Genomic DNA, 26,531 nt, shown 5'->3' with positions numbered 1-26,531 from the left:
ACTCCAAAAATAATGATACAGAGTCGTAACTGTAAAAATAAAAATACTTTTGCACAAAAACAGCGGCAACTTCGCTTAGCGATTTCTCACAACAGCATCCATATCAGATCAATTCTGGCTCGTCTTGTTCCCAGCATGCAACGCACGCATGACTACACTTTTCCCATTGACCATACTTAGAGCGCCCTCTTGTGGTCCCATGAAGCAACTACAATTATATTTTTTTCTCATGAATTCAACACAAAATCAACTGTTTTGACATTAAATCATAACAATTACTTTTAGTAAACCCACAGTATTTTTATCGGGGTTACACTCAGTTAAATGGAGCTATACGGTTACAGCTTGACTGGGACATTTGATTGGACGACCGACGACCTTGTCCCAGTCAACAAGGACGGAGGGGAACTGAGGTCTGTCCCACTCTGTTAGGAAAGTATAGGTGACGATGTGCTGCTTTTCAGCTGGTTGGTATTGGACCTTTTTCTGGTTGATCTGTTACATCACAGACCAAACTAGTTGCTCTAGCTCTTAGCAAATTGGTGAAACATGGATGACTTTACGGACCGGATTCATTCTTCTGCTTTTGTCACACATTTTGGGTGGGAACTGTGAAGCAGCGTTCGTAACTCGACTCCTTTTTGCATTATCTGGGTGTTTGTTGTAGGGATTGGCCTATAACCTATGACCGGTATAATTAACTTGTTTTAAAACACACTCCTTTGGTTCTGATGCAGCCCTCTTATCTGCCTGCAATCGCCACTCTTGGCTGCGTGACAGTGTCCCGCCCACTGAACCAAGATTTGTGTTGGAGTTTGTCTTATTCTACAAAAATTTAAGGTATTTCTGTCATATATTTTCACAGTGTACAAAAAAGAAACACATAGTAAACTGTATTCAGTCCAATCCCAGGTGTGTTATTTTAAATTTTGAAACCAAAATTTTAATTTATATTGCAAATGAATATCGGTTCTACATATCGGTTATCGGTTTCCTGGATTACTAATAATCTGCATCGGCCCTGAAAAAAACATACTGGTTGATCCCTAGTTTGTTGGACTTTGAGCAGTTTGGTTTAGTATAATTTGAATCAGACCAACATTTTTACATCTATGTAAAAATCCAGTTTTAGATGGACTAACAAAACATTGTGTATATGTACAGACTTTTATGTTTGTACTCCACTCGGAGGGTGGAAGCTAATTAGCTCGGTTGAGTGTTACCTCTCTCCATATTGTAAAAACCACAACATAAAATAGTGTTTGCAGATAAATGGGACTAAGCAATGACTAAATTAATTGACATGAATATCTTATTACTGTAATACCGACCCAATCAAACCATCAGAACAAACAGATGTATTAATTTACCCTGGAGATGGCAGGAAAATAAAAAATAAAACGTAAATGTCTTCTTTCTGGTCATTACAGTTGAAACAAAATGCAGTAAATTCACATCAAAACACACATCCAATGTATGTATTTAAATGTATGTATTTAAATATGAATCTAGCCGCTGGTGTTTCTCATTTTTTGACACTGTAACTTTCAATCATGTCTCTTACAGATGTGCTTTGTCCCCTTTAGTGAAGCTGACAGTGAGTGATACTTACAGGTTGAGCGGCTGCCACGCCGGCCACTGAGCCTTAGTTTTAATGACAGTCAGTACCTCATCTCCCTGTGGAGAGACAGACACAGACAGAGAGAGAGAATTAGAGAGATGAAGCGAGAGAGCAGCGGAGAGATATAAGAAGTAATTTGTCTCTAAATGGACGACTATAAAGAGAGAAAAAAGAAACATTGACAGAGAAAAGACCGAAATTGACAAATTGACGTGGCCGAGGTTGAGCACTCTCATCCAGGGACAGCAAAGTGGATTCGACTTTTCAAAGGCTTAAGAACCTGGACAAAGTGTCTCTTATCAGGACAAATAGGCTCGCTGCTGTTTTATAATAGCCGTCTCATTCGAGCGAGGGGCCTCATTCTGCACTCGGCGCAGCACCCACCGCTCTCTGAAGTCTCTCTGTAGCAATACAGCCACTTCATGAACTGACCAGTGCATTATCTATCTATCTATCTATCTATCTATCTATCTATCTATCTATCTATCTATCTATCTATCTATCTATCTATCTATCTATCTATCTATCTATCTATCTATCTATGAGGACGGCAGGTGATGGATTCAGTTTGGTTCAGCAGACGATTTGAACTGTATTGAAAAGTTTAAATGTGCCCTCTCAGGTGTAAGAGGAGCTTTTATTGTGCATTCAATACTTCTTTATGTTTTTGTCTCTTTGTCTTTTTAAATACAGATAAATGCGCACACACACACACACACACACACACACACACACACACACACACACACACACACACACACACACACACACACACACACACACACACACACACACACACACACACAGATTGACAGACACACACACTTACGAATACATACACACAACCACAAGCATCAGCCCCAGTCTGGGATGTGCCAGGGAAAGAAAAATCCTTTTTTTCTGGTTGACTGAAGATTCCTGAGTCGCCTTGAAAGCCTCCTCTCTACCCTGGGGTGGTGTGGAGAAAAAAGTGTGTGTGTGTGTGTGTGTGTGTGTGTGTGTGTGTGTGTGTGTGTGTGTGTGTGTGTGTGTGTGTGTGTGTGTGTGTGTGTGTCTGTGTGTGAGTGTTGGTGGGTCGCTGGCTGTGTGGGTGGGTGTCTGGTTGTGTGTGGGTGTGGGTGTGGGTGTGTGTGTTTGTGTGGATGAAAACAAGTTTACAAGTCAGTGTCCATCTTCTCTTCAGAGCAGCCGGCGGTTCTGTGGCCTCAGACCTCACTCCATCCTCTCATACAAGCCCACACACACACACACACACACACACACACACACACACACACACACACACACACACACACACACACACACACACACACACACACACACACACACACACACACACACACGGACAAAGGTAGGGACACACATACACACACATATAAACACACACATTATGTGTGAATGGAGACAGCCAGAGGGACGGGAACACACAAGCTGACAAGGAAAAATAATATTGTTTATCTATGAAAACGCACAGAGAGCCACGAGGAAACTGCTACCAAAGTAACTACCGTTCAAAAACACGACAAAGAGCTGCAGGGTAAAATGCAAACACATGTGTTTTTGCATCTAAAACCACAGTTGTGCAGCCTGTTAATCTATGAACCACAAGTGAGACAAAAGTTTGAGTGTTTTCAATCAGTCTTCTATCAATACTCTCACAGAAATCAGGTAAAATACCACAGCAGTGTTAAGTATTGGACTCACTGCCTGTATAGAAATTGCAGAACTTTTTGCTTTAATGAGACAGAACAATAATTATAACCTGAGTTGTTGTTGTCACACAGACACGGCGACAGAACATGGACGTGTTAAGAAACTCAGCGGACTGAGAGGATCCACAGCTCCAGTTCGCTGCTCACAGATATAGTTACATGTGGGAGGTGTTGGGGATTATTTATTTGTCTTGGAGATAATGATGTATTCACGCCTTTTTCAACATCTGGCCAGCGCGCACGCAGCTCAGATTTCCCTCCACAGGCGGCCGAGAGCGATCGCATTTCACACCATCTTGAGCGCTCGCGGATGCACGGAGGCATCTATCACCCAGGACGCGCGGGGCCGCTGCGTGTGAACGGGGTCTCGCCCCGAGCGGCGTCGCATCAGAAAACGCACAGATGGCTCCGTCTGGGAAGTTATAACGAGCAAGTTTTTTTTTTACAGATGTTAAAAAGTCATGTGAGTGAACTTTGTATTCATGACGCGTCACAGACCGTGTTTACAGGGACGACATCTGCAGTGGTTAAAACTGCAGCACATGCTTCATCAGCTGATAAAAGAAAACTTAGACAGCAAATCTTCAGTTATGAGGAAAAGTTCCTTCAAAATTCATATTGTAAATGTCAAAACTGGACGTGACTGACAAGAACAAAACTATCCTGACAACTAAATATCGTTCTGACCTGGACTTGAACCCACAGCTGCTGTAGTGAGGACTGGACTGAGTTTACGCATCGTCTTCTATCTAAATAGACATTTTTTCTGAGCTACAGTGCAGAAATCCAACACTATTGATGTGTTTTGACACACCACAGAATGTCAGAAAACTGATAAACAAGACAGAAGTAATAAAAAATATTGTAAATGACGAGGCACAACTTGCCGCCCACGCCTGAAATATATAATCTGTGATTTACCTTCTCCCTTTATAGGCCTATAACAATGTAATAGGAAATACAATGTATTACATTAAAGGGATACTTCACCCAAATCTTGCGCATCTCATGCAGCCACTGGGAGCTACTGCTACAACAAGGCTAAAAACAAAGATCAAATTAATTTTTCCGAACAACTTTTTCATGTGGCGGCTTCAGGACACTTGGGTCAGTACAGACGAGCAGTATGGAGGTATTTGGATGTTTCATAGTGTGTGTTTTGGACGATTCAAAAGTGAACTCTATCCGCCGCCATTATATGAAAATCCTAACCCCTGCAACTCCAAAAGCATTTTGATAACTCCAAAAGTTCTCCGAACCCTTCCTTGGCATGACGGTGAGTAGAAAATTGGTGAATTATGGATTTTGGGTGAAGCATCCCTCTAAATATGATCAATTCATTTATGAGAATATACTGTTTTATCTCAAATTTGGTGAGTTTATCTGCAGTTTTGCACATTATAATTTCTTTAAACCAGCAATAATCATCTTCAGCATGTCGCCCTGACCCCTGACCCCCTGCTGTCCAACAAACTTTATGTATAAAAACACTAACAAGAAGAAGGACATGTGTGATACAATCATCAGAACTTGTGGTTAGTGTTTTTGTGTTTTGCTCAGAAACAGCAGGAGAGCACAGACTCCTCTGTTTACAGGATGTTATCATTCATTAGTGTTGATGAGAACGTCATCATCATTACGACTGTTGTTGTTGCTGATGATGTGGACGACTGTGTAGAGCCCATCAACACAACTTTCAGAGTCATTTTGCTATGAAATGTTAAAATACTCAAGTACAGACCTCTTTATTCCCTAATGAACTTAGACTTGACTAAACACTTCATACCCAGGATATAAAAGCTAAAACGCACATTTTGCAACGGTCACGTTTCCCGTTAAACATGTAGAAAGGATAAACGGGTCTGAGGTAATTTTCTCCATCATTTTTTCACTCCATTCGGCATCTGCTGTCAACATCCACTCTCTCGTAGCTTTGGTTCAACTCAGGCTAAAAGAAGAGCGTCTTATTCCTGCGAAACGGCGCTGCACGTTTTTATGGCAGCACTCAGCCTGTATCAGATAATGCACAATGCTTCACGGAGGCCGGCAGGAGGAGAGGCAAATCTTCCTGTAATGGCTTTGTTTTGTTTATGGTAATTATTGTAATGGCACAAAATGACTGTGATTTAACCAATGTTTTTAAGGTACGTTAACATTTTCATGAGTGATTTCAAGGAGAAGAGAAAGAACGGAAGAGATGAGGAGGGAGGTGGAGGGAAGCTAAGACGAACAAAGACAAGACGACCAGGTACAGACTGTTCCATATTCAGCCCAGTCATAAGGAGCACCGGGAGAAATCATGGTGGGACGCCACATCAAAAAATCCATAATGTTTTTTTATTTATTTATTTTTTACCAGCCCCCTCTGGTGCTTGTTATTCTCTCATTGAGATCATGCTGTGGGGGCTGTTTCAGGACCGAACCCTCCACCTGCAGAGCTGCTGTCGATACACATCAAACACAGGGAATTAGAGATAAACACCTGTTACCTTCAGCTGCAGCTCAGGTAAATAAAAGGTCCTGGTGGTCACTATTTAAGGAAAATAAGCAGCCAAACAGGAAGTTCAATCACTCAGTCAAGGACTTTGGTTAACATGTGCAGCACAGAGCAGGAAACTGAGGAGGAAGAGGAAGGAGAGAGAGTGGGATGGATAAGACTGAGAAGGAGAGAGGTGGAACAAAGACAAGAGCAGGAGATAGAAGACACACACAGAGATTTCATTTGGCCTTGGCATGATAACCCTCAATTCCCCTCATGCTTCCATCCTTCCTCACCTCCTTCTCCTCATCCATCCTTCCTTCCTCCTCCTATTCTCCTTCCATTTTTCCAGTATCATCCTTCTTTCTCATTATTCTCATGTCCTTCAGTTATTTTTTATTTTTTTGCTCATCCTTTTCTTTGTTTTCACATAATCAATATCCAAACCTAACCATGATTCTAATTAGCGCAGGGATGATTAATTGATTGAACAATTCATTTATAGCTTCATTCATGAGGAAAAACTGAATCCGGCTTTTCAAATCGGAGAATTAGCATTTTTATTTCCAGCCCCTACAACACTATAAATAACAGCCTGTAAATGAGTGCTGTAATTATTTGTTGGGGAACATCGGGGTTAATTGAATTTCCCAGCGTCTTCATCCCAGTGATGTTGCCAGGGGGGTGAACGGATAAACTGCTGTTCGCTGGGAAATGTGAAGGAGTCACCACAATCATTAGAAGTCGTTATCGGGACTCTGTGGATGTGTGCACGAAACTTCACGACAATCCCTCCAATAGTTGTTGAGCTATTTCGGTTTGAGCTAAAGAAGGGATCCACAAACTGACACATGCATTCATGTAGCCTAATCTATAAATACATTTGAGTTAAAATTCTCTACTGTGTATCCAGCCTTACGGTCTATGGAGGAGGGTTGTTGCTAAAAACTGCTGCTGAAATCCCCTTTAAAAAAGGTTTTAAAAAATGACCTTGTAAAACAAATAGTTGATAATGACAAACTTGTGATTAAACAGTTAAAGGGATAGTTCAACATTTTGTCAAATTGGTTCGTTACCTTTAATTGTCGGTGCAAGCTATTTTTAGAACGTCGGAGCAGAGAGCTGCTCAGAGCTACGCTACAGAGGCTAATGGGATTTCTTGGTTTCCCTCATCAAACTCATCAAATACACAATCCAACAACTCCAAAACGCTCTGGTGGACAAGTTGTGACCTGCACATTCACCACGCTATGAGATAATAACAGAACTTTAGAGACAGAGTTGTTTTAGAGGTAAATGCAGAGGCTGCTTGCTGAAAAACTGTCCACGACGGGAACGTGCATCAGCGGTTTTGCATGAATTTACCTCTAAAACAACTCTGTCTTGTAACGTTCTGTTATTATCTCATAGCGTGGTGAATGTGCAGGTCACAACTTGTCCACCAGAGCGTTTTGGAGTTTTTGGATTGTGTATTTGATGAGTTTGATGAGGGAAACCAAGAAATCCCATGAGCCTCAGTAGCGTACCTCTGAGCAGCTCACAGCTCTGCTCCGCCATTCTAAAAATAGCTTGCACCAACAATTAAAGGTAACGAACCTACTGCTATGACTATAGGGATTATGGCAATGGGCCAATTTGCCAAAATGTTGACCTATCCCTTTTATGTTACTAAGATATTATGACATTACTATGTTGTTACTATGACAGCAATGAAATGACAGACTGGAAAAACCAAACTTTAAGCTGAAAGATATTATAAGGACAATTTCAGAGTTGGTGGTAACTCTCAGTGGTTTCATCACTACAAGCGACCATGCTCACATAACCAATTATTGTTTGTTTCATTCTGATTAGGGCAAATATTGATTATAGCTGCTTTAATTTACTATTTCATGCTCAAAGACACACCACTGCTTCCATTTTTTTAAGATGCCAAGTACATTCCCGTGTGGCTTTCTCTGCGTGACAGATGTAAGAGTTCATTTTTCTCATGCAGCAGCTGGATAGACGGATACTTGTGTGAACAGGACAGACCCAGACAGCCTGAACCACTCCTTCCCCAAATCCCCTCATTGGTCTCAGTTCTGCCCACTTATCACTCGCTCACTTTGGAATGAAGTTTTGCCTGGAGGGACCGTACGCGTGGCCGTGTGAGGCTCTGTATTGTCTTTCCAGACTCAGTCTAATAAAGGAAAATGAGCCTGGGGACTTTGGGAGAAGGTGTCTAATAAAAAATCAACACTGCACTAATGCAATTACAATTGCATAGGGGCCATGGAGCAGATGGATGACTGGGCCAATACGTTGTAACTCAGTCGGATAAAATTCACAGCTTGGGTCAAACCATGGGAACACACACGCACACACACACACACACACATAAAGAAACACACATACATATGCATTGACACATGTAAGTATATTGACTTAGAGACATGCCTCCAGATACGGTTACTGAGCACAAACGGTTTTATCCAAAGGTGACACACGATGAAACAATCTCCCCTTGTGGAAATAAACAGTAATTTCCCTCGTCTGGCGAGATGTCTTCGATCATTTGTCAAGTATCATTTCACAAAGACACACGACGCGCACAACAATTTCAGCTCAGCGGGTTATTCATCAACCACCTGTGACATAGATATGAAGCCAAGAGCCACACTTCTATCATCTGTCCAATTACATCCTAATTTACTTGTCCCTCAAGCTAGCAGCTGTAATTGCACTGTACAAAACAACAACCCGTGTTCCCTTATAGAGCAGAGCCATCAGATCTGATATAAACAAACCCAATAATAATCATATTATTGCACAAAATGAACGAATTAAATTAATCAACATTCACTTCATCTGATAAGGTCTAAAGGAGAGATAAGATGGCGTGTTTATTCCTGTCTCATTAGGTGATATCCTGGCAATTTGTGTTCAACATTACACACACACATACACACACTTACAGCCTCAGTTTGACAAAAACAATGCAGCAACAGAATATTCAGAACCAAGTTTTTATGAGACTTTTACTGCAGGGACAATAATGGCAGCAATGAAGCAATGGCGCTAAGGGCTAAGGTGGTAATATCAGGGTATAAAAACACGCTGTTTTATTGAATGGAGCCAATTGAAGCACTGGTGATTGTGTAGATGGAGAATTCATCGATGATTTAACATTAAATTAGACCCATTAAAGCCACTGAAAACGTTTGGTTGGGTTTCAGTGTTTCTTCATAACATTAAGTATTCACGGGTCAGGACTGGGAGGAAGGGAAGGTAGAGGAGGCAGAATCACCGCTTTGGGACAGTCTGCTGTTCGAAGGCTGGCATCCAAACACCACAATATTACCCAAAGGATCGGGAAGAGGTAAAGGTAGGACTGGAGAACGTAGGTGTAAGAGGAATGAAGGAACAAACCATGGGCACTTAAAGGAATAGTTCACCAAAAAATGAAATTCAGTCATTCATAGTCCAACAAAAAACACAAAAACATCCATAAAACTACACAAAAACCATTTCATATTCCTGCTCACTGCTCGTCCACTGCAATCCAAGTGTCCTGAAGGGATATAGTCCAGAGTTTACTCGAAACTACTTCATTTTAGCAAGTCCGGTCACGTCTGCGTGCATCGTGTGAATGCGAGAGCGCGCCCCAGGCAAATTCAATACAGGACTGTTTAGGCTGTAAAAATGTCCTAAATGACGTAGTTTCAAGTAAACTCTGGACTATATCTCTTCAGGACACTTGGATTGCAGCGGACGAGCAGTATGGAGGAATATTACAAGGTTTTTGTGTAGTTTTATGGACGTTTTCGTGTTGGGCGCTATTGACTCTCATATAAGGATTTCGTTGGACTACAAACCGGCCTCTCGGGTCTCCTGATGCACTTTGAAGAATAAAAAACTACTCCAGAGTAATTCATCAGCATGAGGGTGAGTCAATAATGACTGAATTTCATTTTTTTGGTGAACTATTCCTTTAAAAGGCCCAAACTGTTGACCACAAGATTACAGATCTGTGGAGACTCTGAATCTAGTCGGATGTTTGTCAGAGGAGAGGGATGCCTGGAGCAAGTTGCTGTTCAAAGGCCCCGGGGGGACGGGGTAGTAGCAGTGGAGTCCCTCAGGTGCAACAGGGCAACAGCAGAAGACATCTACAAAGGCATCACTGTCAGCGGCGAAGCAAAGGTTCCTTCAATGAGGAAGAAAAATGCATTTGTCAATGAAGGAAAGAGGCCATCGCAGCATCCGAGGTTGTCAAGCGGACGTCTTGAAGCCACTTGGGACAGATGGCTGAAGGTTGACCTGAGAGACAGCAGCATGGACGACACCCATCCTGATGTCCAAAACAGCAAGGAAGGGCATGTCACCTTGGGAGGATGGTGAGTGCATCCACTGCCCTTGGAGGAAGGAGGCTGCAGATGATTTACCAGTCAATGGCAATGAAAGGATCTCAGGTTCTTTGGCATCACAAGACTAAACAGGAAGAGAAGCACCAATATCACCACTGATGGAAGAAATGGGAAGGCTCAAAACACCAGAAAGAAACACTACTTTATATTCAAGATTCAAGAGTGTTTATTGTCATTTGCAGAGAGGAAACATGTTTCACTGACAATGAAATTCTTTCTTTGTTGTCAACATCACAAATGCCAGCATAAGAGATATAAAACCACACTGATCCATGGACAACATTGGTATTCTCTCTGTCGTTGTGCTGTTTGTCTAGTTTTAAATTTACTGTAAGACCTCTCTCCTTCTGACAGCAATATTTCATCATGCACTCTGACTGGATACGACTGTCCTGTCCACGAGTGCAACTTTTCTCTGTCTACGATGAAATGAAATATTTTTAAAAACTGACTGGGTTGGACACAAACTTGTACTGACTTGAGTATTTTAGTCTCAGTTGTATGAAACTGGAAAAGCTGCCATCTTTTTTTCTGTTGGGATAGATCTACCAGTAGATCACTACCAACAACAACCTAGTTTGTTAGTAAAGTTTGATTCCTTTTTTTTTGCAGCCTGCAACAGTTATGTGTGTTTCAGTACCAAAACGATTATGTGTGAGTGTGTGTGTGTCTTTTCATGAAGGCATTTCCTCTCAGATTTCATAACCTAAGGGAGTATATAATCCATCACACCGGTCTCAGAGATAATAGGCAACACATTCACCTGAGGAAACATCGTCACATGTCAGCTCGGATCACTGTTTCTACTCATCTTAGCAAACCTCTGTGTTTGTTACCAAGAACCAAACAGCTGCGATTACACAAAGGTAAGTGAATGATGGTAACAGATCTATGAAGCCGAGGTCTAGATACGCATAAACATGAATATTTGTATTAACACGAGCAACGGTAAACCCATTTTATCCCATTTCAGGTCCTCTTCATCCCTGTGGCTGCTGTAAATGGCCGTTTTGTTTATCTGTTTACCCAGTCATTAACTTTTGAGGTAGTTTGGGCAAATGGCTGACTCCGCTGAATGAGCTGAGAAATCGTTTTAATGAGCAATTTCATCTAAATAACGGAGTAAAACATAAAAACATGTTATGACAGATTTTAAAAAAAACAGAAGAAAACTATTTTCAAGCTGCGATAAGAAATTACACGGTGTCATTACAATAAAAATAAATCAACCGGCATGAAAGCTCTTTTTGAAAGCCAAGGTTTTTTGCCGGAGAAAAAAAAGTGGGAGCTTCTGCAGCGAAACCTTTTGAGTCGGCGTTTGAAGTGGATCTGGATATGTAGATGATGTTTTACAGACTTTGCTCTCCAGCAGATTGCAGCCACTCATCCAAGTCACCTCAAAGGCTTTTTGGACCAGGCGCTCGGGCTTAAATCTGAAACATCATTATCACTGAGATCTTCCTTCCCGAGGATGTGAAGAAGAGAAGAGAAGAGAAGAGAAGAGAAGAGAAGAGAAGAGAAGAGAAGAGAAGAGAAGAGAAGAGAAGAGAAGAGAAGAGAAGAGAAGAGAAGAGAAGAGAAGAGAATGGATGATTTAATCTCATTAACCTTTGTAATTTACTGCCTCGTCTTGTGTTATGAGGGTGTCGGACCGTTAGCTCTCCTCCATCCTGTTGTTATTACCTTCCATATGTTTGCAATCGCACAGGTCAAGTAAACCATAACCACCTCTGATATTTAGACATTTGGGAAAAGAGGAGTTTTGACATTTTTCTCGGAGGTTATGAATGTAGCTCTTTCTACAGATAATTGATCAAACCGTAGTCGTCAACCTTTCCTGAGCTGTATTTTGGGAGGAAGGCAAAAGGTCGTTATGTGTTCGACTGAGAGCTGAGTTCTTCGCCTCTGGCAGCTGAGGTGATGATTTTGAAATCGCCTCTGGGAGTTTCATTTTGTATTATATTGTAGTAGAAAAAGCTGACCCGAGAAAACCTCGGTGTGGAAAAAAAAAAAAAAGAAAAGCCAGAGAAACAGAGCTAATGACTTTTATGTTAAACCGGCTCTTTAAGGAGGAAGATAAAACACTGTGGCTGCAGGGGCGTCAGCGCCGGTCAGTCACTCCACCTGTTCGCTGCCTCATTTCTTGGACAAGTTAATTTCTGCTCCTCTGATGAAGAGCAGGCGCTGACATTAGACAGACTGAAAAGCCCAGACTGTTGTCAAGGACAAGAATGTGCTTGTGATTATAATTGTTTGACTGAACTCTCTCTGAAGGGTTCCTGCTTTTTATAGACCTATTCATGATGCTGCTGCTGCTGCTGCTCTGCTTTATTATTGACTAATCACAAGTTTATTCCTGTCTCTGTTCCTGCCTTTGAGGAATATATTTCTTCATACACTATGTGGTTTACCAAGTATTCGCCTTAAGGAAGGCACGTTGAACATTAATTCATCAACGCCAATGTCATAGAAATTCACCATCAACTTGTGATGCTATGAGCTCTTCCCTGTCAAAATCTCTTTTTCATTGACGGTGTTGCTCAGTCTGTCTGCTGGATGATCCCATTTTGCAAGAATAAACATGATTTAACAACCAGACTTTACCCTTACAAAGTTTTCCTCTTGGGACACAGCTTTTAGTGGTTCAAAGGTAATAAACCGCAATGTATTAAATTATGATATTGCAGTACTCAGGATATCACAAAGTAATTATCATAAAGTAGCAATAATCGTATGATGACTTTAGTGTTGTAATGATATTGTATCGTGGAGCCTCTGGTGATTTCCGCCCCTCAGTATGATAGCTCGAGGAACTATGCAAGTTCGGTCACTTTTATGCTGTTTTGTTAACCCCCTCCCCCCCTCGGCCATGTGCATTAGTTTTCAACAAAGTCAGCTAAAAGACAATCCTTGGAGTGGTGGATAACATTATATATCATATACATTTTACGATGTGTATATTTGTGTAGTCTTATCTGTCACAAACAAGAGATTATGGATTATGCAACGTGTTTGTGTTGCGAAGACGCCGAGAAAAGAGCTGGGACACCGGGTCAGAGGCTCTGATCTTGCAAGGTTGGTTTACGGCCAAGAGACGCTAGGTGGAAGGCAGAGAGCCTCCAAGTCATTTAACCATCACACTTACTCAGAAACTGTTTAGGTAAAAATCTTGCATAGCTCCTCTTTAAGTTAGTACGACGAGACTTTACGTCACATAACTTGCATTGGCGCAAAGGTAATAATGTGTTATTGTAATATGGGCGTCGTTTAGCTCAGTCAGTAGAGCAGGCGCCCCATATGCAGAGGCTATAGTCCCTGTATCAACTCTTTGCTGCATGTCATTCCCCCTCTCTCTGCCTCCCATTTCCTGTCTCTCTCTCGACTATTGATTAAAGGCAAAAAAGCCCATACTTAAAATAAATAAATAATGTGTTATTGCAAAAATATCACAAAATGATCGTAAAGTAGCAATAATCATATGATGACTTAAATAGAACAATAATATCGGATCGTGGAGCCTCTGGTGCTTTTCTGCCCTCAGTGTGATAGAGAAGTCACGACTGTGACTTCAAAGCAATTTCCAATGTCTGCTATTTATAGCAAGTTATAGGCAAAATTTTAAAGACATTATGGAAGGAGGAAGAAAAGTAAGTAAGTTCATGAAGTTCAGAAAGAAAGAACAAGAAAAAGAAAAAAGCACAGGAAATCATGGGTGTCAGAAAGAGAGAGGGAGCAGGGTGGTGAGGGAGAACGCCGTGGGTCAGGGGGGAGTAAGAAAAGTAGAGTTTTGTGAAGAGAAGAGCAAAGAAAAGGGAGGAGAGGGAGGTCAGAGTGGGAGTGAAAGTCCAGTAATTGCTTTGACCTTGAGCTGAGCCGAGGTGTAACTCAGTCAGAGCGAGTGATGAATTCCTTGCCCCCGGCCCTGTCGCAGGAATAAAGTCACTGCTCACAGGGATTTTTGTTTATGACCATTTTGGAAAAACACATGGAGGGTGGACAGATGATTGGCTAATGGAGAGTCTGGGACAGGCGAGGTTTCACAGGCCTCCCAGGGAAACTGTGAAATGGAAACGGAGGACTGGAGGGGGATCCTTAAGGAGAGACTGCAGCATGAGTGTTGGTAACACAGCTGAGGCTGATGGGGCTGCGCTCTGTGTGACCCGTCGGCCGGATGATATTTATGATCGCTGATGGACTCGAACACTGCAGACGGAGTCGGACAGAGACGCTCACACTGCCTCTCTTTGTGCTCGTCTCTGTTAGGTTGCAGAGTTTTCCAGCGAAGAATACATTAACAGGTTTTTTCCTGCTCATTAAACTTTCATAAGGCTCGTAGCAGATACAGGAAAATATGTCATGGGCTGAAATGGCTTTCACCATGTAACCCACTCTATAGAAAATGATCCTTTATGAGCTCTGCATTTTATTTTTGTCCCGCTGCGCCGAGCTGCCAAAACATGTCACATACTTTTCAGCGGTGGAGGAAGTGTTGAGATCCTTTACTTCAAGATGAACTTCAATTAAAATTTCATTCATTAAATCATGATTATAATATGTGCACAGACTGTGTGGGCGCTTCTGCAGACACCTGGCTGTGGTAGACGATAAAAGGTGAGGTAATGAACTCACTCTTGGCAAATAACAGCAATATTATATTGTTGTCTGGATGGTGAACACACAGCACCTCATATCTGCAGCCAGAGGCAGATGTTGTGAGTTTTTATTGACTTGTATGGAAATAAATCTGTTTAAATCTGACATTCTTATTTCTACTAGTTTAATTTCTATTGTATCTGATCATAAAAACGGTGACATCAAATAATGAAATGTGGTACAGCTACATGATGCTTTTCAAGAATAAAGTTTTTCTCTAAATAAATTAGGAAAGGAAGCGATGACACTCAGGATTAATGAGATTCAACATCTTCTATTCAAGCGACATGACTCATGCTGCTCTTGTTAATCTGGCTCTGCTCTGCTCTGCTCTTCTCGGACGCAGCGCTTCACATTTATTTCAACATATGTGTCCAGCTGCATGATTTTAATGAATTGATGGAGAAACCACTCACACGCCATAAAGCAGCTGGGGACGGCAGATTGTGGACAACAGACACCAGACTGATTCAACAAAGTCCCTTCACACAAAAAAACATTCACTGTTCGGCCAATTTGGACGCTTCTACTGGCGACATGAGATTAGTTCAAATGAGGACTGTCTGTCAATTCAAATACCAAATCACAATTAATCGCAAAGTGGGGTATTTTTCAAGGGTTTAATGGTGGAAAAATGCTGCTTTATGTAAATGTAACTTGATTATACATCAACCAAAAACAATGACAGATATTGTCCAGAAGCCCTCAGAGGCTTCACTGTATTTTGTACTGAAAATATGATTAAATAATAACCAGATGGTGTAGCCGAAATTTCATCCTAGGTCAGGTTTGAGGTCAATATAACTGAATGTGTTAATTGCACATCAAAAACAATAGGAATATGGCAATAAGAATAATTTGCATTAATGTGTTGTTATCACTTTAACTTTGACAGCTTTTGAATAGTTTGCAGTTTTTAAGTGTTATTTTGGCATTGCGTCTGCATGGGAGTATTTGCTCCATGTTTTTTTTAAGTTGACTTTTAATTGTCATTTATAATAAGAAGAAACAGTAAAGGTAGGATTAATTTGATTAAATTTGATTTTTTACCTTAATTAAACAGCTTTGGAGTAATTGTTATGGTTTAATAAATGACTGGTAACTTGTTACAGGGAGAATTGAGGCTCTCTGCCTTCCACCTAGCGTCTCTTGGCTGAAAAATAATTTATTCAGAGTTCTCGTCTCTACGGCACCGTAACACAAACGCGCCCCGTAACCTGTAATCTCTTGTTTATGACAGATAAGACTACACAAATATACACGTCGTAACATCGTATATTATATATACCATTAGTCTCCTGCTCTATTGATTGATTTCTCATCAGCTTCGTTGAAAACAAGGGTTAGCAAAACAGCGGAAAAGCGATTGGACTTGCATAGTTCCCCTTTTTTTCATACTATGTATTTATCACACTTCAATCAATCTATTATCAATCTAGCCCAGTGGTTCTCAAAGTGGGGCCCGGGCACCCCCAGGGGTCCTTGAGAGGGCTCAAGGGGGTCCCCAACTTTTTCATTAAATTTTACGACATTTTTTCCCCAGAAATATTACATTGTTTTTCCAAAAATTCATGCCACTGCTAGTAATTTGAACGTACATTGACTAAAAAAAGTAAAGTTATTCAGTCTCAGAACAAATATTTGTGTATTTCTGTGGTCTAATTTGTGTCAATTTAGGGGTCCTTGATGTAAAAAAGTTTGAGAACCACTGAACCCTCACTGTTGGGTTCAATCTATAGTTGATGCACTGTCAATCAAAAGCAGGACCTGTGTGATAAATCTAGTGCAGCATACTGTGAGTACAAAGTACTTCCAGTACAGTAGCTACTTCTTAGGCTGATTGTTTTGGAGAGCTCCAAGGTCTCTGCCTCCCAGCCCATGTTTCCAAAAACAACCTCAGAAAAACGCTGATTAAACTGACGGAAATAATAAACCTGCATCCTAAATGGTGCAGCCCGAACTGTAACTCCAGTTCTTCTGGTTGTGCGTGCGGCCCACACACGCTCCACGTCTCCCCCGGGAACCCGTGGTAATTATCTTGTCATGGGGCCTAGATTGGTGTGTTGAACACAACTGATTACACCGAGGCTGATTGGCGCGAAATATAACGGGCTCCAGCGTTCCCTGATGAAGAGGGATGTGAACCGGTGTCAAGCTGCTGTCGCGCTGTAAATGCCAACCCGCATGTCAGAGCTGACACGAGCACCGAGGTGGAGTTGGGGGGCCACTGATTACGGCTTATCATCCAATATCCGGCTGGTAACTGTTTACCAGCCGAGGAGTGACAAGAACAACACAGAGCGGTGGAGAGCGAGGAGGAGAGCGAAGGGAGGAGGGAAAAGGACAGCGGGGACAAAGGGCAGCGTGGAGAGATAATGACAAAATGCTTCTGTGTGAAGGGAGAGGAGAAGACGGAGTAAACAAAAATTCAATTTTCTGCGTTTTCAGTCCGTGGACGCTGCATTGAAGCAAAGACGACTCATGTCGACCCCGAGGTCCCGTTGGTTTAATGGATTCTACATCATGTGACGGAGATTCCTCAAAGTCACGACCGATGGATGAATGATCCCTTTCTGCCAACACCAGCAGCAGAGATGTCAGAGTGATTTGGTTCGGCTTCAACGGAAACATCCCAACAACTATTGGATGGATTTCCAAAAAAATTAGTTCAGACATTCATGGCTCACAAATGATGAATAATGAATCCTGTTGAGTTTGATGATTTATGATCCACTGATTCGTCCGGTGCCACTTGAGCTTTACGAGTCTCTTTTGATTTAATGTTTCAACAATGATGTGCTAAGGTAATTATTGTCCCCAGAGGATGAACCCTGAGGTTAAAATTACAACGATTAGACTTCCTTGCAGAGATGACAGCTGCTTATCCCATCCTGTCCCACTCATTAAAGGGATAGTTCAACATTTTGGCAAATTGGCCCATTGACATAATCCCTATAGTCATAGCAGTAGGTTCATTACCTTTAATTGTCGGTGCAAGCTATTTTTAGAACGGCGGAGCAGAGCCACAAGCTGCTCAGAGCTACGCTACGGAGGCTCATGGGATTTCTTGGTTTCCCTCATCAAACTCATCAAATACACAATCCAACAACTCCAAAACACTCTGGTGGACAAGTTGTGACCTGCACATTCACCACACTACGAGATAACAACAGAACGTTACGAGACAGAGTTGTTTTTGAGGGAAAAGCAGAGACTGCTGCTGAAAAGTTGCCCCTGCCGGGAACGCGCATCAGCAGTTTTGCATGAATTTACCTCTAAAACAACTCTGTCTCGTAACGTTCCGTTATTATCTCCTATGTGGACGGACACCTATTCAAATTAATGCAGCATCCTCTTTAGACATGGTGCTTTAATGCATCATTCATCATTAATCCATTATATCTCAGACTGACGGGGCTGAAGCACGGAGCCTGAACAACAACAACGACATGTGTCCAGATACTTGCAGTGTGTGTCAGCTGTGTGTCGTGAATCCTTTATGGTTTAACCAGAAGGAGCTGGAACATCTGCACTGGGCTACTCAGCCACGACCCAGGATGGATGGATGGATGGCTGTTCTGTGCAGCGCTGGAGACAGCACACTGCAGACCATTGTGGCTCTCATTGACTTTGTGATTTGCAATCTACAGTACATGTATTTAGCTCCTGATTTACAAAGACAGCAGCTCATTATGCAGACAGACAGCTTTTGGTCTGTCTGTGTGTGGCAGAGAAGGAGAGCCCATAGGCTCAGTTAAATGGTGGTACCTCTAGGACAAGCACTGAAAAAAAAGTAGAATATATCGATCCAAATGCAAAATATTCACTTTTTTCTCCACCTGAGGAACAGTGCTACTATTACGCAAGATCTTATTCATGAAAGTAAAACAAAATATGCAGCGGGAGGCATTAAACACGTTCATGGGGAAACAAAAGGAGATGGAGTGATATAAAAAGATTCATTAGAAATGCACAAAATGCACAAAACACCACCCACAAGGCATTGCAGGAGAGAGGGAGGGATAGAGGGAGGAGCAGGTCAGGCAGCGAGAGAGGAAGACGATGAAACTAATGTTAATAAATAACTTTAACGCACTTGTTAATACACAATATCTCATCAAGAGAAAGAAATGTGCAGGTACTAATCTGTAGTGTTTTCACAGTTCATTGCTGATCAAGTTAGAATTAAATGAAAACAAACTCTGCCCCGTGTTTAATTACCGAGACAGTAATAAAATATTGTTTTAATTAATCTTCATTGATCCATTTTTTTTTTAGTCTTTAGTTAAATAAAAGCCCGAGTTTGAGTCACAACAACAATTTACTTTGTGACTTGTTAACAATGAATTTAAGTTAAATGTATTTATGGAGCAGTTTTTAAGAACAGAAGCACAAAGAGCTTTACAACAACACAGGACACACAATACAATACGACAAGATTGAGATTAATTAATCCTGTTCGAGGTGTGTTTACCTAGTTTTCAGAAGCAGAGAGTTTTCCCCTCGCAAATTGCATGACCTTTATAAAACCGGAGGAATCCCGTAAATGTGTGAGCAATAACGACGGAGAAGCACCTCTTCATTACCCGAGCTAATGAAACACACACCGGGTCTCCACTCGCAGCACAGCGTTCGACATCTGCAGCTGAGAAACAGGTGCAAAAGTATGGTGGCCCTGAGAGCTCAATGTACCGTACTGCAAGTCAAGAAAACAAACATAAAGATACAGATGCTCTACAAATTCATAATACAACACCAGCACACACTCTGCAAAAACTCATAATTACTAGTGCTTCAGAGGACACAAAAAAGTGTTGGACTGTGGGGTCTTGATTTTAGAAGTTGTGAATACGTTAATGATACTTGTTGGTTTATTATAGCGTCTAAATCACATGATTCATATTTTGTTGTAACTATGTACTGTTAGCTGAGGGTGTATTCAGATGTATTCACATGTGGCTTGTTTGCTTTTTTCAGATTCACAGGGCCGAAATGATACAATTGTTGCATTTTTCTTTTGGGTCGTTTGTGTTCAAATGGTCCCCAACCGGTCCAAAGTTGTAAACAAATGCCAATGCGTGAAAACCAACTGTTCTCTCATTGGTCAGAAATCTTCAACCGTAAAATCAAAAACTATTGCATAAAGGTCTGAAAATGAAAAACCCATCCACGGTTTAAGCCCGGACCCGATCCGACCCCAACCCGGCCAAAGAAAGGAAGCCTAATGACCAAACAAACCGATCTTCGGGGTTAAACGCTCCCTGTTTCGGAACAACTGCTCCAAATAAACCAGGTCTTCGGTTTAATTTACAGCACAAACTTGTGTCTTTCTTGTCTTTCATGTGTTTTCTTCAGTTGCAGTGCGTTGATCTCTCGGGGCCTCTGTGATTTTGTCCTTAAGCATTGTAAGAATGCAAAACGGGACACCACTCATTTGAAAAACAAATCTTAACAGACAGTAAAAACGTTAGTGGGCAAGGGCGAAAAAACCAAAATGAGCTCCTTCTTCACTTTATTTGGAGGAAAGAACAAGTGGGAAAGTTTGAAATAATGACGACGTCTTGTTGGTTAGAGAAAAAAAACAGTGAGAGAGAGAAAGAATAAATTGGTGAGGGAAAGAAAAGCAGGGGAATAAAAGAGAGGAGGAAAGTCAGGAGAATTAAATGAAATACCAAAAAAAAGAAAGAAAAAGAGGAGGTGTGTTGGCGACAAACAGTGTCCTGTTTACCATGTGACACGGCTCGTGTGTTGGGGATTAAAGGTCCGGTCCACATGAAAGAAGCAGCCTCATTATAAAGCTCCCAACACACTGTTACCTGGTCGACATGTGGAGCTATAACAAGCTGCCGTACATCCCCTCTTCTTCTCCTCTGTCACACATCGGTGTGTTTCTGTTTCCAACAAGAGAACTAATATTAGCATCTCCATCTCGCTCACGCGTGTGAAAGCCCACACACCCGAACACACCCCGTTTGATCAGCACTTAATCTCCCCTCTCCTCTCTAATGAGATGCAAAGGAAAAGAGTCATTAGGATGAAAATCTACGGCAGGAAGTGCAATAATAACTAAAAAAAAGAAAAAGAAAAAAGTCTTTTCATTATGTTGAAGCGTGGAGTCGGAGGAGCCGGCCCCCGGGGCAGCAGCTTGGGAGATAATTGTGGATTCATGATGTGATTGTGATTATTGATGAGAGAGGAGAGGGGCCGGTCGGCCGCTGTTAATCCTGACCCACCTCCAACGGAGCCGGCGCCGAGCCGCCGCGCTCATCAACAACAGGTGTGGAGTCGCATCCTAGTGCTCATCCAGGGCTTTTAATGAATACAAATTCCCAATTAGGACCCACACACACACACACACACACACACACACACACACACACACAGATGGAGAGCTGTGATCATGTTCCCTATGGAAAAAGTAGCAGTGAGCGATGATGTGCTGCAGCAACAAAGAGGGAGTGCAGGTATGCGATCATTCCTCTGCTCCGCGCTCACACAGGATCAATATTGACTATGGAAAACGTATGATATTATTTCACCAGTGGACACAGTGTCACTCAGTGTGAGTGCGCAACACAGGAAGTGACAGCAGGTGAATGATTCAGTCATTTACACACCTGTCGCACGGTTTTCCACTGCTCTAAATACTTTGAAGGCTTCTCCTCTGTTTTGACCAACACGTTTACACTGATTGTTTATATCTGGACTCATAGGAGAATGTATGATCATTTAATAGCATCCTGACAAAATATTAGGATCAATTATTTGATAAAAACTGCTTCATACAAATCAATGCTGCGCAGAATGACTGGCAGAAACCATACTTGTCTTTACTTTTCAAATTAATTAATTATGTCTTCATTTCAAGTTATTAATATATTTTCTGTGATTTATTCCTTCATCCTATGGCCACTTACTGTTATGAATGCCAATGGAATATCTCATTTGATATGTTAATCCCTCTCGTACCAACCAATTCAAAAATCAATAAGAAGCGCTCTGTAAACAACACTACATCCATGTTAAATAGCAATCACTACGTCTGACAGATACCTGATACTTCATTCAACATCATGTTTTTGCATCTTTGTATTGATTTCTAGCAGCTTTATTAGCTATTAAATAAAATATAAGAGTCTCTATCGGTGCTTCTGTGCTGCTGCAGCATCCACACAGTTTGTATGTTTCCGTGCTCACATGCAGCGATCACACTTTTTCTTGCCACCCTGAACAGTGTTTGCAGATTTTCCTGAAAAGACAGATTCAGACCGAGTGTAACTCTGCACTAGTGGGCCGACCCCTGAGGTCATCCCATAATAATCTTTCTCTGTCTGTCACACAGGTGATTGGTGAAAGTGGAACACCTGTGAAACCCGGTCTCTCTCTCCCTCCCTCTCTCTCCCCTCAGGCCGAGGCCACATGTTGGACTCGGTGATGTCGCCTCATCATCATCTGACACAACCTGCCGACTTTATACAACACCTCACTCACGCTGAGAACATCTCATTTCACATCTTCACTTGAGCCGGGTCGCAACACGAACACAGAGACGACAAAAAAAAAGCGGTGAAAAGATACAAATACCATTTCCTATCAGGATCTTTTACTGATATAAATGCTGCTAGTACTTTGTCCTCTCTTATATTTATGTAGGTTGCTATCCATTTTCCTATTACTGTTATCTTTTTGTATGGTACTGTATGTCTGTCCGTCTTTAATGTGAGGACTACGGATGGAAATTAGCTTTCGAGCTAAATCCGGCTCTTTTACATGACGTGATGTGCGCGTCACAAATTGTCTATTAATGTGCACTGTCCTTGTCAAATAAACAATAAATGAAATGAAATGAGGATTTTCACAATAAAATACCAGCAGGCACAGGAAGTAGATTGTAGATTACACGGATCGTGTCATTTGATCTGTCTATCAGTCATGGGTACATATATAACTCTATCGTATCGTTGCATAAGTGAACAGCTGCTCTACTCTTCCACCGCTAAAACTGAATCCACTTTTCTGTGAGATGAATCAATCTAATATCTGATTGATCCAAGTCTCCTCTCCAGCACCAGCACAAGGTATTCCAGAGAGTGATCTGATTCAGTGTGAACACACCTTTACGCTGTGTAATTGAAAGAGGAGGAGTTGAAGGAGATCCAGACTAGTGTATCCACAACTCTGCAGGTTCTTACATCTTGGTTATAGAAGAGAACATGAGAAATAAATGAAGCAGAAACTGTAAAAACTTGCAGAGACAAAACTCTGGTTTTGGAAAGTGAGAGGGATGAGCCAGTGAAAATGAGACTCTTGTGTCCAGTCAGTCGGTGTCCTCTGGGAAGTCGGAGAAAGCTGAGCCTGAGGTTTACACTCCTGTCAAACAGGATTGCGCGCACTTCATTATCAAACTGGAGACTTCTCTAAAAAAAAAATTCAGCATCCTTTGTTCTCCTTCTGTCACGTCTTCAACTTTTTCCCTCTTCAGTCAAGCTTAGACGAGATCCTCTTACGACTCGTTCTCTTGCTAAAAAATAAAAAAAAAAGGAAGAGGAAATCCTGACAGAGAAGTGAAATGACCAAACGAAATAAAACAAAGTAAGACACGCCAAGGACCAGACAGGCCCCGCGGTGCCAGGCAGCCAAACAAACTGTCTCGCTGCGCCTTCAATCTCCTCCATTGATTTGCTGACAGGGGATCTTTAGCCCCCGAGTCGAGACGATCCATCCCGGACACCACTTTCTGTCAGCGCTGTGCATTTTGAAATACCTTATTAAACATTTATGACTGGGCCGGAGTTATTACAACCACTATTCTATTAATCTAATTCATCACTTCTACTGGTTTAGCTATCACACCGCCATCACCCTCTTTACAGACAGAAATTTCAGTGTGGCCTTTAAAAAAACAATAAAAAAAAACACTTACAAGACCAGTCACATCATGCCGGCACTTTGGACTTTGGTTCTTATTTAAATGTTTTAATCAGATTTAAATTATTAAATTACTATTACTTCGGGGCAAGTGCAATTTTATGTAACTTTTATTGTATTTTTTTTTATCTTAGCCTCTTCTTATTATGATTCCTCTGTAAAGCAACTTGACGATCATGTCTCAGATGCCACGGCCCTTTTCTGTCCCTCTTTTAACACTGTTTGTCCAACGTAATCTAATCTAATCTAATGTTGTTTGTTTACAGATGTTTCTTATATGGTTTTTATTTTAGCATATTTAATTTTTGTGTCCGAGTCCGAGATAATAAAGTGCTGCATTTGGTTTGAGAACATTATAATATCTTTTAAAGTATATATTTTTGGGCATTTATGCCTTTATGGATAGCACAGTTGAGACAGACAGGAAACGGGGAGGCAGAGAGAGAGGGAATGACACGCAGCAAATGGCGCCCGACGCGGGACTCGAACCAGGGCCGACTGCAGCGAGGACTGTGCCTCTATACATGGGGCGCCCGCTCTAACCACTACGCCACGCAACGCCCCACAACATTATAATATCTGACGGCGGGTAATTCAGAGCTGACTTTGCCACACGTGTCATTAAGGATTAAAAAAACAAAAAACAAGGGGAAATCATGGAATAAAAATCACTTTTAAGCCAGCGGTTATTTCCATAGTAAAGAAGCTGTGATGCAAGTCCCACTACAGAGTCTTTCAACATCAGATGAAAGACAGACAGAGGCAGGAGAGATGTCATCATCCTGTTTGACACCAGGTTATCATTGACCTGTTCCCCCCGGTGGAAACTGGACTTCTTAGTCATCTGCCTAAAAGGAATAAACGCACTTGTCTCGGGGAGTCTGAGGATTCTGCACTGGAGGCACTTTAAAGTTTCAACGTTTCATGTTGGAGGCTTTATGTGGCAGTAAGGAGAGTGATAACTAGTAAGTTTGAATTTCAGCACCCTGCAAAAAAAGAAAACTGAGCAGTGATATCCATAAGCTGCACATGAGTGTGTGTGTGTGTGTGTGTGTGTGTGTGTGTGTGTGTGTGTGTGTGTGTGTGTGTGTGTGTGTGTGTGTGTGTGTGTGTGTGTGTGTGTGTGTGTGTGTGTGTGTGTGTGTGTGTGTGTGCCAACCTGGCTGATGCACGCTGCTTTATACTGAAGGAGGTTAAAAGGAAGGAAATATCTCACGCTGGCGAGTCCAGCTGCTTGCTGCTGCTGCTGCTTGTGACAGTTTGCATTTCACTTTTCAAGTTTGGATTTGTCTCTTCTTCTGTAGGGCAGAAACATCCCAGACACCAGGATTCAATTTTGGGCTAACAGAGCATTATTTTTGCAGCGTGGTGAGGGAGGAATACAGAATCAGCAGGTGAAGCTGAGCCCAACTTTATGAGGATCAATCCCAGGAGAGGAGCTGTTGCTTTTAAAGGGAAACTACACAAGTTCTGTTGCTTTTTTGCTGTTTTGATAACCCTCCTCCCTCCCATGTGCATTTGCTTTCAACTAAGCCGACAAGAAGGCAAAACAATGGAGCGGTGGATGACATTATATATCATATACGTTTTACAATGTGTACACTACCAGTCAAAAGTTTGGATGCTTCTCTTTCAGTGGTTTTTCTTTATTTTATTTTTTATTACTTTCTACACTGTAGATTCATACTGAAGACATCAAAACTATGAAGGAACACGTATGCAATTATGTTGTTAAATAAAACAAAAGTCTTATCTATCACCTGACCTAAACCCAACTGAAATGGTTTGGGGTGAGTTGAGTTGGACCAAGTGAAGGCAAAACAGCCAACAAAGGCTCAGCTCCTCTGGAAACTCCTTCAACACTGTTGGAAAACTGTTCCAGATGAGGACTTCACAAAGCCGATGAGAGAAAGAAAAGTGTCCAAAAAGCTGTCATCAAAGCAAACTACTTTTATTTTAAAACATAAAACATATTCTGCTTTGTTTAACATGTTTTTGTTTACTACATAATTGCATATGTGTTCACTCACAGTTTTGATGGCTGCAGTTTGAATCTACAAGGTATAATAAAAAAAGAAAGAAAAACCACCATGTCCAAGGTTTTGACTGGTAGTGAATATTTGTGTCGTCTTATCTTTCAGAAACAAGAGATTATGGATTGCCAGGTGCATTTGTGTCGAGGTGGTGCCGAGACGAGAGCTGGGACACCGGCGGGTCGGATGTTCTGATCTTGCAAGGTTGGTTTTCGGCCAAGAGACACTAGGTAGAAGGCAGAGAGCCGCCATTCTCCCTGTAAAGGACACGTGTTAAGCCCTTTTTTCACAAATTAAAATAGTTCCCATGTGTCTTAAAGACATATCTGTGACATGCTTTGGTGAAAATACCCCAAGGTTCAAACATCACAGCTCAAAACAGCCCTGTTCAGAACGGCCCCTTTACCGGTACCATTACTCACAGGTAGGGCTGGTATTATGCAAATTCGAAAACTGATGACATCATTGTATGGCTACTGTGGGAACAGCTCATAAAACAACAAGGATTTTAACCTAGGGAGCTTGAAAATTACAGATTTTTTTTTTCAGTTTTGGGGCCGGTAGGCAGAACAAACACCTAAAGAGCCTTTAAAAAGTGATCTATCCATAATAAGTCCCCTTAACAAGTCATTTACAGTAACCGTCACAATTACTCTGAAGCTTTTTAATTAAGGTAACAATCTTGCATAGTTCCTCTTT

At 41.6% G+C, this 26,531-nt stretch overlaps 1 protein-coding gene across 1 annotated transcript in view; it reads right to left on the bottom strand.

Moving 5' to 3' along the window:
- The window catches only part of spon1b (spondin 1b), a 117,842-nt gene that overhangs the window by 31,839 nt on the left and 59,472 nt on the right, over positions 1-26,531 (bottom strand). Inside the window, exon 7 of the mRNA XM_083972808.1 lies at positions 1,613-1,677. Coding sequence (XP_083828934.1) covers positions 1,613-1,677 — 65 coding nt within the window. The remainder of the gene's footprint in view (positions 1-1,612; positions 1,678-26,531) is intronic.

Source organism: Trachurus trachurus (assembly GCF_905171665.1).
Source record: "Trachurus trachurus genome assembly, chromosome: 6".
NCBI lineage: Eukaryota > Metazoa > Chordata > Actinopteri > Carangiformes > Carangidae > Trachurus > Trachurus trachurus.
This window is presented reverse-complemented; position numbering and strand designations above follow the sequence as displayed.